The following is a 15,975-nucleotide window of genomic DNA, read 5'->3' on the forward strand; positions in this document are numbered from 1 at the left end:
TGTTTACAAAGCCCCCATGGTGCCAGAACAATGGACCCCCCCCCCCCCCCACACACACACACACACACCATTTTGGAAACTACACCCCTCACGGAATGTAATGAGGGGTACAGTGAGAATTTACACCCCACAGGTGTCTAAATGAAAAATGTAATTAACAGCTCACTGTTCCAAAGATCTGTCAAATGCCAGTGAGTATTGACACCTTACTGGAAACAGCATGGGTGCATCCTGACAAGCGCTTTCAAGAGACTAAGAAGGTTCAGGCACAGTTTCCTTTTGCCCAGGACCTCATTGCAAGATGAACATCTCCACGAACCGGTTTCCCACCTGTCAAGCAGCCAGGACCCACGGTTAATGATGCGTGGCATTAACCCTTTAGATGCCGTGATCAAAGTTGTGTCTAAATGCGGGAGTTAACAGTGCCTTGTGCTTTTACGTTTTTTTTTTTTTGTTTTTTTGAGTGTGCTATGATAAGATAAATAGGGCAGATTAGAAAAGGTTATGTAGTTAGTGTTAGTGTAGGGTCCTGCCTAAAAAGAGTCTACCTTGTTGTGGTGGCAGGCTTCATATTCTTTGGTTAACAAAGAATTCCTCACTGAAATTACTGATGACGGTCTGACAAATTTTTTACTGTCTTTGTATTTCTAAAATTTTTTTTTAATTGAGAGTGGTTCCTTGGAGGGGCGGGGGGGGGGGGTCCTAGGGGGTGGAGTTAGCATGGACCCTAGGGGGGTGGGGCTTGCCACAGGGGGGGAGGGGGGGGTACCAGGCCTTGAGCTGTGTAAGGGGCCCAAAAATTTCTGATGGCAGCCTTGGATGATATTATCTCAGAGGCGACTGGAGGTAGGCTCCTTAATACCACAGAATAAGTCTCGCCGTACCGACTCCCGAAGGAAGTCGACCTCCTTCTGGTCCTTTTGGTCCTATGGCTCAAGTAGGACGACCAGACCGGCACAATCACAGGATAAGAAGGTTCTTCTTTCAAGACCCTTCCTTCCTGGAAATCGGATAACCGTTCTGGCCGTTTCACAGCCAAGCCGGGCATCCGTAAGCCTCCCTCTGTCTGAAGGGATGCCCCCCACCCAAAGATCCTTCTCGGATTGGAGGGCGTTTGTCCCTTTTCCGGGACGGCAACGTGTAGGACTCTTGGGTCCGAGATGTCGTTTCCAATGGCTATCGGATCGAGTTTATTTTCCAAGGGATTGCTTTTTTTTTTGTTTCCATCCCCCAAACCCCCCCCCCCCCCCCCGTTCCACTTCCCTGGCAGCGGCCTTTCGAGTCATGCTTCGGACCCTTCTCACTCAGGAAGTGGTCGTCCCTGTTCCTCCCAAGGAGCGTTTTTCAGGCTTCTATTCAAACCTGTTTGTGGTTCCCAAGAAAGGGGGTTCCATCCGCCCGAACCTGGATCTGAAGCTCATCAACCGTCATCGTCTCCTACGTCATTTCCGTATGGAGTCTCTCCGTTCTGTAGTGGCATGCATGGATCAAGGAGAGTTTCTGTCCTCAGTGGATATCCGAGACTCCTACCTCCACATCCCCATTTTTCCAGAACATCAGCGATATCTTCGCTTCGCAGTTCCAGAGGGCCATTTTCAGTTTGTGGCTCTTCCCTTTGGACTGGCGACAGCTTCAAGGGTCTTCACCAAGGTCCTGGCGGCAGTGATCGCCATCCTGCGAGCACGGAGTGTGTCCGTAATTCCCTACCTGGATGACCTCCTGGTCAAGGCTCCAACCAAGGCCCAGAATCAAGAGAGTCTCCATCTCACTCTCCATACCTTGTCCCATTTTGGCTGGGTGATCAATCAGGACAAGTCCAACCTGACTTCCACCCAGTCTCTGACCTTCCTGGGACTCCAGTTCGACATGGCGACTGCCCGGATTAAGCTTCCGCCGGACAAGTACCTTGCTCTATTATCAGGAGTTCGGATTCTCCGGAGTTTTGTTGCAGTTTCCATTCGCATGGAAGTCCTGGGTCGGTTGGTGGCGGCCATGGAAGCCGTTCCTTTCACCCAGTTTCATTATCACCCTCTTGAAATTTCTCTTCTGTCCCAGTGGGATAAGTCTCCGCTATAACTCGATCACAGGATCATTCCAGGACTCGCCAGTCCTTCATGTGGTGGCTTCGGTCCCCTCTTCTTCGTCAGGGGCAATCCTTTCTGCCCCTCCACTGACAGGTCATCACAACGGATGCCAGTCTCAGCGGTTGGGGAGAAGTCTTCAGGGACCGGATAGTCCAGGGCCTTTGGTCCTCCTGGGAAGCTCTTCTCCCCATCAACATCCTGGAATTCAGGCCAATCTACCTTTGCCTCCACCATTGGGAGTGCCTTCTACAGGATTGTCCTGTTCATGTCAGGACAGTCAGGGCGGCACACACAGCTCAGCAGCGATGGCCGAGGTCGCCAAGATCCTTCTTTGGGCAGAGCTCAGAGTTCCCTTCATCTGGGCGATTAACAAACCAGGTGTGAAAAATTGGGAGGCGGACTTTCTCAGACGCTCCTCAGCTGACCCCGGCGAGTGGTCTCTTCATCCAGGGGTGTTTGCGGAAATCTGCAACCTTTGGGGCACCCCGGATGTGGACCTCTTTGCGTCCTGGCACAACCAGAATGTTCCTCGCTTTGTGGCAAAGTCCTGGGATCCCTTGGCCCTAGCCGTGGACGCCCTGGTGATTCCCTGGTTGCACTTTGCCCTCCCCTATCTCTTTCCTCCTCTTTCTCTCATTCCCAGGGTCCTGAGGAAGCTCAAAGTGGAGGGCGTTCCCACCATTCTAGTGGCTCCGGACTGGCCCAGGCGGGCGTGGTACGCCGATGTGGTCCGTCTAGTGGACAACGTGCCACTGCGACTTCCACTTCATCTCGTCCTGCTCTTTCAGGGTCCAATTGCCACCCCAGTTTACAGTTGCTGCATTTGACAGCGTGGCGGTTGAGACCGCAGTTCGGAGGGCCAGGGGGTTCTCTCTCCAAGTAGTTTGCACTAGGATCAAGGCATGCAAACCCTCCTCTGCGAAGATTTACCTCCGTACTTGGTTTTCGTAAATTTTTACTCTGTGGTTTCCTATTTCTTTACCTGTCGGTCCTCTTCTACTGCTCTGGGACTAAACTGATTAGCTCAGGTGCCTGTGGGCCGGTATATCTTGTTGGGAGGGGCCGACTTTTCTTGTCGCCTACTGTCAAGCCTCCTAGTGGCAGCAGCATATACCCACGGTTTCTGTGTCCCCCAATGGATCCTCCGAGAAAGAGATTTTACGGTAAGCATAAAAATCTACTTTTTGCAACAGCTGGAGGAGCACTGGATGGGGAACAATGACATACATGGATTGAAATGGTAAATTTTGAGTGTTTCCGCTCGGGGTGGCACTGTATATGGAGGATTTCTAAAGCATTATACACTTATTGACAAAAGAAAATCGATTGAAACTATATGTGTGAATGTAATGATGATATAAAAGATTGATGTAAGAGATTCCAATATTAGAGTGAAAGGATACATTTTTTGGGTAAAACTGTACAACTGAAAAGAGGCTCTAGTACCCTGTTGGGCTGTCTCTAGGCTGGATACAAGAAGAGGTGCGGTTGGGCATGGAGGCATACAGGTTTTGAATGGCATACTGCAGCACATTTGGCCACAGCTGATGGAGCAGGGCCTGTAGATCCTGCACACTTGTATGTTGTAGACCATGACTTCCCGGCTGGTCCTACACATGCTTGATTGATGATAAATCTGGCAGGCCAAGGAAGTGTTACAATCTGATGAGACATTCTTGGGAGACCCTTGTGTGTGGGTGAGCATTACACTGCTGCAAAATGCCAGTGGGAAGCCCTGCCATGACTTATGGCTACCAAATGACCTGCACATAGTGCTGAGCTGTTAGTCTCTCTCGTATCCCTATTAGTGGGAACCAACTGTTGTATGCAATGGCTCCCCAGATCATCACACCAGGGCAGTGTGTAGCTCCGCAGCAAAGGCAGGATTGAAGAACTTCCCGCTAGGCCTCCATAATCAAGAACTTGCTTGTCATCAAATCCCAAAAAGATGGATTTATTGCTAAACAATATGGTTCCAGTCCACTCTCTAGCTAAGGGGCATTGTATATGGAGGCACTCTCTAGCTAAGGGGCATTGTATATGGAGGCACTCTCTAGCTGAGGTGCATAGTATATGGAGGCACACTCTAACCGAGATGCACTGTATATGGAGGCACTCTCTAGCCGAAATGCACTGTATATGGAGGCACTCTCCAGCCGAGATGCACTGTATATGGAAGCACTCTCTAACCGAGATGCACTGTATATAGAGGCACTCTTTAACCGAGATGCACTGTATATGGAGGCAATCTCTAACCGAGATGCACTGTATATGGAGGCACTCTCTAGCCGAGATGCACTGTAAATGGAGGCACTCTCTAGCCGAGATGCACTGTAAATGGAGGCACACTCTAGCCGAAATGCACTGTAAATGGAGGCACTCTCTAGCCGAGATGCACTGTAAATGGAGGCACTCTCTAGCCGAGATGCACTGTAAATGGTGGCACTCTCTAGCTGAGGTGCATTGTGTATGGAGGCACTCTCTAGCTGATGTGCATTGTATATGGAGGCACTCTCTAGCTGAGGTGCATTGTATATGGAGGCATTCTCTAGCTGAGGTGCATTGTATATGGAGGCACTCTCTAGCTGAGGTGCATTGTATATGGAGGCACTCTCTAGCTGAGGTGCATTGTATATGGAGGCACTCTGTAGCTGAGGTGCATTGTATATGGAGGCACCCTCTAGCTGAGGCATATTGTATATGGAGACAATTTAGTTGAAAGGCATTGGGGGAGATTTATGAAAACCTGTGTAGAAGAAAAGTTTACCAGTGGCCCATAGCAATGAATCAGATCACTTTTTTCATTTTTCAGAGGCCTTTTTCAAAAATGAAAGAAGCTGGTTGCTATGGGCAACTGGTTAACTTTTCCTCTGCACAGGTTTTGATAAATTTCCCTCTAGTTGAAGTGCATTGTATATGGAGGCACTCTCTAGCTGAGACACTGAATAAGGCAGAAATTTCTCACTGGATTACTGTATATGGGTGCAGCCTCTATGGCAGTCACTGTGTATGAGGGCAACTGAGCACATCGGAGGGAGACACATCATTTATTTTTCTGGGTGACACATGAAAGGGTTTATCCAGCACTAGAAAAACTGCTGATTTCTTTAAAAACCACCACATTTTTCTGTGGGTCGGATGTTGTGTTGCAGTTACATTCCATTAAAGGGGTGCTCCAGGGTGGGGGCATGACAGCGGTATCACGTGAAGCCAAAAGAACTGTGTGCTCCGCCCACCGGCTGCACAAGGAGACCCAGATGGAAAATGTGAGCCCCTGCCCGTCCTGCGAGTTTGGAGCGGGGAGAGGAGGAGGTGCTGAGGAGATTCCCCGGCTGGGGCATGGGACCCGCTATTGTGTAGGAGGCGGGTATGGAGGAGAGATCACCTGCAAGCTCTCTGTCCCCCAATGCTTCCTAGAGATGGATGTGAGATGAGAGAGCCAGCTGAAGGGAGGGGGGGATGGGGAATGGAGCGCTCTCGTGCTGGCTGCTGGCATTGGAACCCTCCCCAACACACTGCCAGTTGACATGGGAGAGTCCAGCCAGAACAACCCAATCAGGAGCTGGAGGGGGTGGGAGCCAATAAAGAGCGCAAACAACGGAAGAAGAAAGACGCCGAGGGAGACGCTGGGCATGAGAAGCAAGGTTTTTTTTTCAAATTCAAAATATAGGAGTTATATATTTAAGTATATATTTATACATAGGAGCACAAATTGAACAAACCATTAAGACACATTCGGCGGAGGCAATGTTCCCCCACACATTAGGCGCAGGCAGTGTTCCCCCACAGACATACAGCCTCCAGCCATATACAGTGTATGGCTGGAGGCTGTATGCCTGTGTACTGCCCACTTCAGTGCTCTGACCACCGCTCCGGCTATAGCAGTAGGTCTCGGGACCGGTGGTTGGAGCACCGAAGATGACGTGCCGCTGGTCACTTACCAAGCTGGCCAGCGCGCGTCTTCCTCCTTCTCTATCCTCTGGTCCTCGGCACCTTCGTTTCTATGGGCGCACGCACGGGTCGTCAGTGACCCGGCTTGCGCTATGTCCCGGCGGCCCCTGTGTTTTAAAACTTAACGCGGGGCCGCAGGGAGTTAATAGTGATGGGGGGGAATTGCCTACAGGATGGGCAAACACCGGCTCTGCTCTGGGCCTCGGGCCCCAACAATTGCTTGGTTTGCCTGTCCTGTTGCGACCTCCGACACCGAAACCGCGAGACTGACTCACCCTGGGGTTTGATCGAACCCAGTTTAAGAATCACTGGTCTAGATACTCAGTGCTAGAGGTGGAAGAAATAGAGGATAGACAGAAGCAACCTCATACTCCCAACTGTTGGAAGAAGTTTGGCTAGGGGTAAGAAAATCCAACCAATCATTAGATGACTTAACCCCTTAATGACCACAGATGTAAATGTACGTCCTGGTTTGGCGGGACTTCGCACACCAGGACGTACAGTTACGTCCTGTGTATGACCGCGAGCATCGGAACTGTGCTCGTGTCATACACGGCAGGTTCCGGCTGCTAGCAGCAGCTGGGGACCCGCCGGTAATGGCCAACATCCGTGATCGCGCGGATGTCCGCCATTAACCCCTCAGATGCCGTGATCAATACAGATCACGGCATCTGCAGCAGTGCGGTACTTTGAATGGATGATCGGATCCCCCGCAGTGCTGCCGCAGCGTTTCGATCATCCAGCATGGCGGCCGGAGGTCGCCTCACCTGGCTCCGGCAGTCTCCCGGGGTCTTCTGCTCTGGTCTGAGATTGAGCAGAAGATCATGATAATACTGATAGGTGCTATGTCCTATGCATAGCACTGAACAGTATTAGCAATCAAATAATTGCTATAGATAGTCCCCTATGGGGACATAAAAAATGTAAAAAAAAAAAGTTAAAAAAAGTGAAAAATCCCCTTTCCCAATAAAAATAAAAATGGTCAGTTTTTCCCATTTTACTCTCAAAAAGCGTAAATTTTTTTAATGAACATATTTGGTATTGCCGCATGCATAAATGTCCGAACTATCAAAATGTTATGTTAATATGTTAATGATCCAGTACAGCGAATGGCGTAAATGTAAAAAAAAAAAATTAAAAGTCCAAAAATGCTGTTTTTTGTCACATTTTATTCATATTTTTTTTTTAAAATGATCTAAAAGTTTTATATATGCAAATGTGGTATCGATAAAAAGTACAGATGACAGCGCAAAAAATGAGCCCTCATACCGCCCTATATACGGAAAAATGAAAAGGTTATAGGTGGTTAAAATAGGGCGATTTTAGATTAATGATTTTGTACAAAAAGTTTTAGATTTTTTTTTAAGCGGTACAAAAATATCTAGCCATGGGTATCATTTTAATCGTATTGACCCACAGAGTAAAGAACACATGTAATTTTTACCGTACAGTGTGAAAACAAAACCCTCCAAAATGTGCAAAATTGTGGTTATCATTTAAATTTCCTCCCTAAAAAAAAAAAAAAAAATTCGGGTTTTATGGTAAAATGAGAGGTTTCATTACAAAGTACAATTAGTCACACAAAAAAGAAGCCCTTATATGGGTCTGTAGATGGAAATATAAAAAAAAAAAGTTATGGATTTTAGAAGGCGAGGAGGAAAAAACGAAAACGCAAAAATAAAATTGGCCTGGTCCTTAAGGTTAAAAGGGCTTGGTCCTTAAGGGGTTGAATAAGCAACTAGGGGGACTCTCCACTGAAATTTCCTTGATACGACATGATATGACCATAATGAGAGAAAAGGTTCAGAAATAAACTTACCTAAAATGGAGAAAAGGATCTGTGGTTTGGAGGGGGAAGTGAGCTCCTTGAAGGATAATGTTACCATGAAGGAAAAATTAACAGATCTAGAGGATAGGTCCAGGAGGTGTAACGTTCGAATAGTGGAGCTTCCGGAGTGGGAGGAGGGAGAAGATACACTTTTAAACTTCTGTCTAGGATGGTTGAAGGAAACTATAGGGGGAGAAAATCTCACACAGTGGTTTGGAAAAGAACGAGCCCATAGTGTTCCACGTAAAGAGCCCCTACCAGGGGGACCCTCTAGAACAATACTTATAAAGGTCCTTACGTCCCAGGATAGATAATGCTGAGAAAGGCAAGGGAGATGGGAAATCCCACTTACAATGGGAATAAGATATTTATGTACCCGGATTTCTCATGGGAGACGCAAAAGGGAAGAGCCTCATTTAGAGAGGTAAAGAGGAAACTAAAGAAACATTTTATCCCCTATCCAAAGCATAGGAGAAAAGATGTCTGATCGCGGGGGGCCCGCTGCTGAGACCCCCCGCGATCTCCCTGAAGCACCCGCTTTCTATGCGGGTGCTGAATCTCCAGTTTCAGAAACCTCCGGGTTTCCAGGACTGGGGACGTGACGTCACGCCATGCCCCCTCCATTCATGTCTATGGGAGGGGGAGTGATGGCTGTCAGACATCTTAGGGGGACAAAATGTTTTTGCCCGGAATACCCCTTTAAGAATAGAATATAAGAGTAAAATACTGATTTTTGAGAACTCGCAGGAGGTCAATGATTGGATGGAGAGAGAGGGAGTTTAGGAGAGTGAATAACGGCGGAAATTACGCGCTTCTGTGGCTCCCTCTCTCCAGTATTGATATGGGTTTCTGAATATGGGTATCCCCGTAGTAAAGGGTGGGATGGAACACATGGGGGTTGGTCACTTGGTGAGAGACACATGGTTGATTATAGCGTGTGTTATAAGATGGGAGGAAGGGGAGGGGAGAATATTATTATTTGGAAGAATATGGGGAATATCTCCTTAAAGAAGCACAAAATAGGGTTTGAAAAAAACAGCTACTTTGAAAAAAGAAAACCCCTTGTCCACTTTCACCTTTATTATTTACGATTATATATATATATATATATATATATATATATATATATAGAACCCCTGGTGGCTTGGATTAGAGAGAGCAATATGTTTGAGGGCTTTAAAGTGAATGGGGGGAGAAATAGGATACTATTATATGCAGATGATATCTTCCTTTTTGTAAGGCATCCCCAAAAGAGAGTTCCATACATAATGAAGATGTTTGAGGAATATGCCTGTGTAGCTGGACTGGAAATAAACTGGAGCAAATCCACTCTGCTTCCTTTGGATGAGGAGTTAGAAAATATGGGAGGGAAATTTTTTTAAGTAGGTTGGAATGCTTCACCTAATTTGGGGGTAAAAATAGCAGCTAATATAAGGCCATTAATACTCAAACTGAAGAATAGAATATGGGAAAAAATGCCTTTCATAGTGTCAGAACGGGCTGCAATTGTAAAAATTGTAGTTTTGCCTCAAATCTTGTTTGTTTGTGGTGCATCACTGATGTGGATCAACAAAGTATGGTACCGGAGGATGGAGGTTTTATTGGGAAGGTTACTATGGGATAGAAAACGAGTCAGATTTAAATATAGACAGTTTACTGCACCATGGGAGAAAGGAGGACTAGGACTACCCAATTTACTAATCTATTATATAGCGACACAGTTGGTCCGGATTGTGAACTGGAGGGACTCCCAATTTTTGGGCACAGTGGTTAGAGAGAATAGGTTAGACAATATATATGAGGTCCTAGAATTAAATTCACAAGAGGATAGGAATAGCACAAAAAAATTGTTGATGTTAAAATTCAGTAAAGTGTGGAATAAGCTGATAAGCATGTTATATTTAAATAATAGTATGGGGTTCACACCACTATGGAATAAGAAGAAGTTAGCAGAGTTTTTAATGTGTGATTGGAATTTTGGGGAAAAAAAAGGAGTTAAAAAAGTTGAACAGTTAAAAAGCTGTTTGAAAATGGGCAACTACACAGGCTTAGTTATGTAAGACAAGTATATGGATTAAGGGATACAGAATGATTATACTATTTACAAATTAGTCACACCATGGGGAACACAAGAAATAAGGAATGGTTTAAGGTAGAGAAGCACAAGATAGTAGAGGCACTAATTAAAATGGATAGTATAAAAAAAAAAAAAGTGTGTCAATAATATATAAAAATTTGAATGAGTGTAGGAATAAATGGGGTAGAAAGGGTTAAGAAGAAATGGAAAGAGTACACGGATCAGGTCAAAATATTAGTAAGGTATCATGTAATATGCAACATAAAATCACGGGGAGTTTTTTTTTTTTTAGTATGGACTATGTTTGGGTAACATATTGTATGTAATCACAATGTGAAGTATTGTATACTGCAAAACAATTTTGAGATATAACATGTCCATGTTGGAAATGTTCAAATACTCCCTTTTGTAAATTGAAATTTATCAATAAAAAGATAAAAAAATAAAGAAATGAATAAATACAAAAAAAGAAGGGGTGCTCCAGGGTAGTACATATTTAAAAAAAATAAAAATAAATGAAAAAGAGCACCAAAGCCAACACAACCAGATATGTTCCCTGTAAATGATTCTTCCTGATATGCATGGCTCCTGCCCTTTACTCGGGCTGCTTGATATTCTTTGCCATCCTTCCTTCCACCTTCAGCATGAATACTACGTTTCCCAGCAGCCATTGCAGCTCTGTTCTCACTGCCATCAAAGCCCGCATCCTTCTGCTCTGTGAGCAGAGAGATACAGTTTGATTGGCTAAGGCTGCAGACACCTCCCAGCTATAGAAAGCTTGACCAGGGGCGTTGCTAGGTCTCCAAAAGACCGGGGGCTAGAGCCCACATCCCAGCCCTTTCCCTAACCACACCCTCAAACACGCCACTAACCACACCCAGCCCCCTTCTGTAATATTCTTCCACTACTGTACTCAACACCCAGCACATACGCGACAATAGGACATCAGGTTGGCGTACTTTCAGCCGGTGCGACTTGTCGCTGAAAAGTCGCTTTTGATAAATTCAGCACAAATGCATTTTTCTGTGTAAAATAGACTAGAATGCATCATGTTCTAAAAATCCTCTAAAGCAAAAGTCGCAGAAAAGTCGCACATATTTAGACTGCGAATTTCTGTGCGACAAATTTAGACAGGAAAAACCAGTCTAAATCATTTGATAAATATCCTCAATAAGCATTATAACCCTGCCAGAAACTGTATCACCTGAATATAACCATGTCAGACATCATGCCCCCTGAATATAACCCTACCAGAAATAGTGTCCCCTGCCACGCACTGCCATACAATGTTTCTTCTTAGTTCGGCTGAATCTCACCCTTGCACTGTCCTTCTTCAGACCCCTGTCTTCCTCCTCCAGACTCCTCTGCCCCCTTCTCTTCCAGACTCCTTTGTCCCTCTCCTCCAGACCTCTGTCTTCCTCCCAGCTCCTCTGTCCCCCTCATGCAGACCCCCTCAGTCTCCCTCCCAGCCCAGCTCCTCTGTCCTCCTCCTCTTAGTCTTCCTCCCATCTCCTCTGTCCCCCTCCAAACCCCTAAGTCTTGCTTCAGGCTCTTCATCAGAAATATCCCCCCCACTACGCACCAAAACATCCCTAAGGCTTCTCCCCTCTCCCTGTCAAATCTCCCCTCCTCCGCATCACATTATTCCCCCTCCCTGTCACATCTCCCCCCTCCTCCCTGTCACATCTCTCCCCCTCCTCCCAGTCACATCTCTCATATTATTGTTGTGCCAGGGCACGGGGGAAACAAAAAAAAAACTGAATCTTACCTAGCTCCAGTCCCCTGCAGCTCCCGTTCTCCTCTGTGGGGTTTCGGTATCTTCTCTCTGCTCCTGACAAGTGCTGGTTTCAGGAACTTTCCTGCTCAGCCAACAACTGGCCTGACACATGACACTGCTGCGGCCACTGATTGGCTGAGTGGGAAAGGTACTGAAACCAGCACTTATCGGGGGCAGAGAGAAGATACCAAGACCCCTCAGAGGAGAACGAGAGCTGCGGCAGACCTACAGGGACTGGGGCTAGGTGAGCATAGTTTTTTTTAATGTTTTCTCCGTACCCTTATTATTACTTAGGACAGTGTTCCCCAACCAGGGTGCCCCCAGCTGTTGCAAAACTACAACTCCCAACCCAGACAGCCTTTGGCTATCTGGGCATGCTGATGGTTGTAGTTTTGCTACAGCTGGAGGCACCCTGGTTTGGAAAAATTAATTTAGCATTTAAATTTTGGCAGTGGCCCAGACAATGCGTGCATGATATGATGCAGCCCTAATACATACAGACATCTATCTATCATACATGCATCATACATATATGCACACATCATACCTACACACCTCGTACATACATGCACACATCTACATCAACCCGCCACCAGCAAACCCAACACCCCCCCCCCTCCCGTCATGGGGTCAACAGCGTGGCTCTGTGGCAGCACACTGAAGCATGCCGGCCTTCTCCGGTGAAGCCAGGGTAGGCAGGGCCTAGGAGCAGATGTCACGCCGTGCCAGACCTCCTCCCATGAGCTACCACTGCCTTAAAGCTGTAGTGGCAAGAATTAGAAAAACTAAATAAATAGTGGTGTCCTGAGACCCGGGGCTATGGGCCTAAGACACGGGGCTATAGCCCAGTTAGCGCACCGTACACCCCAGCCCCCCCCCCCGTGACGCCCCTGAGCATGACTCATCCGTGCAGGGCAGAAACCACATGGTCTGTGTCTCTCAGTAGGGTGGAAGTTGCTTTCAGGGAGGGACTTTTACAGAGACATAGTGGATGAATAGATGACGTATTTTCTTTTGGCTGTCTGGGCATACTAGAAGTTGCAGTTTTGCAACAGTTGGAAACACACTGTTTGAAAAAATGGGCTTGTTTGTAGGATTATTAGGAATATTTAGAAGCTATGATGATGTCCATCTGTCAACCGTAAATGAGAATTTAAACATTTTAATGCAATATTTTACAAAGAGCTTTCTAAATGGTTGTAGATACACATGAATTACATTAATTATGATGGTAAAGAAAGCAATTGACTATATTATTTAAAAGAATTTTAATAAATTCAGAGAATAAAAAACAGCCACAAGAACGTACAAGAAAAGCAATGCAGACAATAAAAATGACATTCTGTACATTTGGACAATGATGAATAAATACAGTTTTTTTGTGTGCCCTCACCTACTGGAACTTATGCTCCACGTCACAAGCCCTGACTAATACAAAACAATGCAGGCATTGTTGGTTACTTCTTATAGCCAGGCTTCCGTGGATACATGTCATTCATAACAAATTTACATAGTTATCATTCTACTCACAAAATAACTATATGGAACAGAGTAAATGTATTACATAAAGCAATGAATGGGAAAGGCAAATAAACTGACAACATAGCTGGAGATTTTACTCTCTAAAAAAGAAAACTGAATTAATAACATTGGTTTACTGAATCAACAGAAATATCCTGATCTCCTGGTGGTATTGCTGCAGAGATCTGTTACCTGAAGTATATATCAACACATACACGTACCTACACATAAACCACATTGAAGAAAAAAACACTTTTTAGATTGTGCGTCCAGGACACTAGGCACCTGCATTCACAGCAAATGGTCCTCCTTAGGAGGAAATAACAAGATACCCTGATGCGGACCAAACATAGTTAAAAAAAATTAAAATAGAATAATGGACAGACATTTTTGATGTAAAGAATTTCGATATGGTGCTTTTACAAATAATCTCAAATAATGTTCTATCACAATAGGACGAACACTGAAGGTGTTAGCTATTGATAAGAGCCTTTGCAATGGGCTGTGCCCTCCCTGAATTCAAGTGAAGATAGTGACCGGTTCATAAACATTACAGGTCTTCCTCTACATTTTCACCTCCTGTTTCTTCCGAGACCTCTATGAGCAAATCAGGAATGATATCTATGAAGATAAAAAAATTATAATTTTAAAAGAATGGAGCACAACTATACAGTGTAGGCGAGTGCATCAATATTAACCATGGTTCTATGTGTTCTTTTAGATACAGTGGTTGTCTTGTTATGCTTACAAGCCTGTTTCCTGCCTCTGAATCCTCACATGTTGCTATGATTTTAGAATACCCTTGTACCAAGAACTGTAGATATTTGTGGCCCGACTTTTGATTTATGTGAAGATACATTTGCATTGATCTTCCTTTACATGCATCCCAAACTCGGACGACCTATATCAACAGGTGAGACTTAAAGGGGTATTCTGGGATTTTTTTTTTTTATTTGACTATGCTGCAGTGGCTGTAAGGTTAGTGTAATATAATAATATAGTGTTTGTACCTGTGTTTGATGGATGGTAGACAAGGAGTGGTAATTAGTATAAGGCCCACACAGCCTCGGATATATACCCCACAGACAAAATAATATTTATCATAGGAAATTAAGGAGTGTCGCAAAAAAAAAAAAAGTTTTATTCATATCAATAAAAACCACCAGATAGAAGAAGTGCTTCTCAACCAAGTGTGTAAGAAACAATAATGCTGATAAACAGCCGAGGGGAGACATACGAAAAATAATTTTAACCATGAGTCACAAACCCTCAAAGCATAATATAAACGTGTATGCACTCCTTATGGATATGCGGGTGCATAAACAGAACGTGTGGTTACCATCTGAATGGAAATTTTCCCACAATTACTACTGATGCAGTCTATAGATGCAAAGAACATACACCAGCATATACAAAAATACCTTCCCAAAGTATGTTCCCAACGCGTTTCTGTCCTACATGCTGGATAATATTCATGGGGATGTCCTCAGGGGAACCTATATCACACAATGTAATAGTCAAAATGAAAATAACATTTCCTGTAAATAGGCACAATAGCCCTACGCAATTGTGTATAGATGTTCCACACTGGCCCTTTTAGATAATCAGCTCCTGCAACAAAAGGTGATAAAAAAAAAAGGGGATAGTAAATGACCTTACCCCTCCAAAGGCTGTTTTCCCCAGCTTCCCCATAGCTTCCTAACACTACTAACCAATAGTAGGGAAACTTGTTTAAACCGCACCCCCATTTTAGGGTGTTTTCCATGCGGCCATTGTCGTGCATGCGGTAACGTGGAAAAAAACAGAACACTATTGGACCTTTGTACTAATAAGATATATCCTATTAAAAACTTCATCAATTGTATCACTAAATCAGTTATTTATGTTGCCACATGTCCTTGCAACAAACGCTATGTGGGCAAAACATTCAGGGAACTACGCAAAAGAATCTTGGAACACCTGGATGATATAAGGAACAACAGAAATACACCAGTGGCTAACCACATGAGAAAACATCATGCTGGAGATACTAGGGGCTTGAGATTTGTTGGGGTCCAGAAAGTGACTCCATCACCACATGGAGGTGATTTAAACAAAATCCTTCTGCAACATGAGTGCAGATGGATTTTTAACCTGAACACTATCACACCATGTGGACTTAATGAACAACTCAACTTTTCACCGTTCATTAAAATTTTGTTCACTCATTAATACTTACAGGCATTTGTCGGACTAGTGACCGGAGGTGGAGTCAGGTAGGTGAGGGAAGATCCCAGTGGATCATTGCATTTAGGGAAGTTAGGGTACATTAGGAGGTTCCTGTCCCCGATACTGTCCTTTGAAGGACGTCCATGCCGCTTAGCTCCTAGGGTCTCAGTGTAGGTTGTAACAGGGCTAGGTTAGTTCTCTAGGCCTCGGCTTTACTCTCCCTCCCCCTTTTTTGCCCAAATAGGTCTCCCTTGGTCACTAGTCCTACCCTTTACGCATTTTTCTAATTTTTCATTTCATTTATTTTATATACAGTCCAACCATTTGTCTTGTATAAGATATTAACCATACAAATGTAATCTATTTCTATATACTTTTTCATTATTGTTAGTAACATTGCATCACTCTGTTGTAATCCATTCCTGGGTATTCCGTTTAAATTGTCTATATCTTGTGTACCATCTATTGCAGGGGTCTCAAACTCCCGGCCCACGGAACGAAAGTTTGTGGCCCACACCAGGGATGTGTG

General features: G+C 44.8%; 1 protein-coding gene and 1 long non-coding RNA gene across 4 annotated transcripts in view; one reads left to right on the top strand and one right to left on the bottom strand.

Moving 5' to 3' along the window:
• LOC130285575 (uncharacterized) overlaps positions 1-15,975 on the top strand; it is a 38,728-nt gene that overhangs the window by 3,746 nt on the left and 19,007 nt on the right. The window lies entirely within an intron of this gene.
• The window catches only part of VSIG10 (V-set and immunoglobulin domain containing 10), a 39,377-nt gene continuing 36,417 nt past the window's right edge, over positions 13,016-15,975 (bottom strand). For all 3 annotated transcript variants that reach the window (XM_056537146.1, XM_056537137.1, XM_056537120.1), the window contains one exon: positions 13,016-13,859. In XM_056537146.1, coding sequence (XP_056393121.1) covers positions 13,789-13,859 — 71 coding nt within the window. In that variant the 3' untranslated portion in view covers positions 13,016-13,788. The remainder of the gene's footprint in view (positions 13,860-15,975) is intronic.

This window comes from Hyla sarda, chromosome 1 (assembly GCF_029499605.1).
Source record: "Hyla sarda isolate aHylSar1 chromosome 1, aHylSar1.hap1, whole genome shotgun sequence".
Lineage (NCBI taxonomy): Eukaryota > Metazoa > Chordata > Amphibia > Anura > Hylidae > Hyla > Hyla sarda.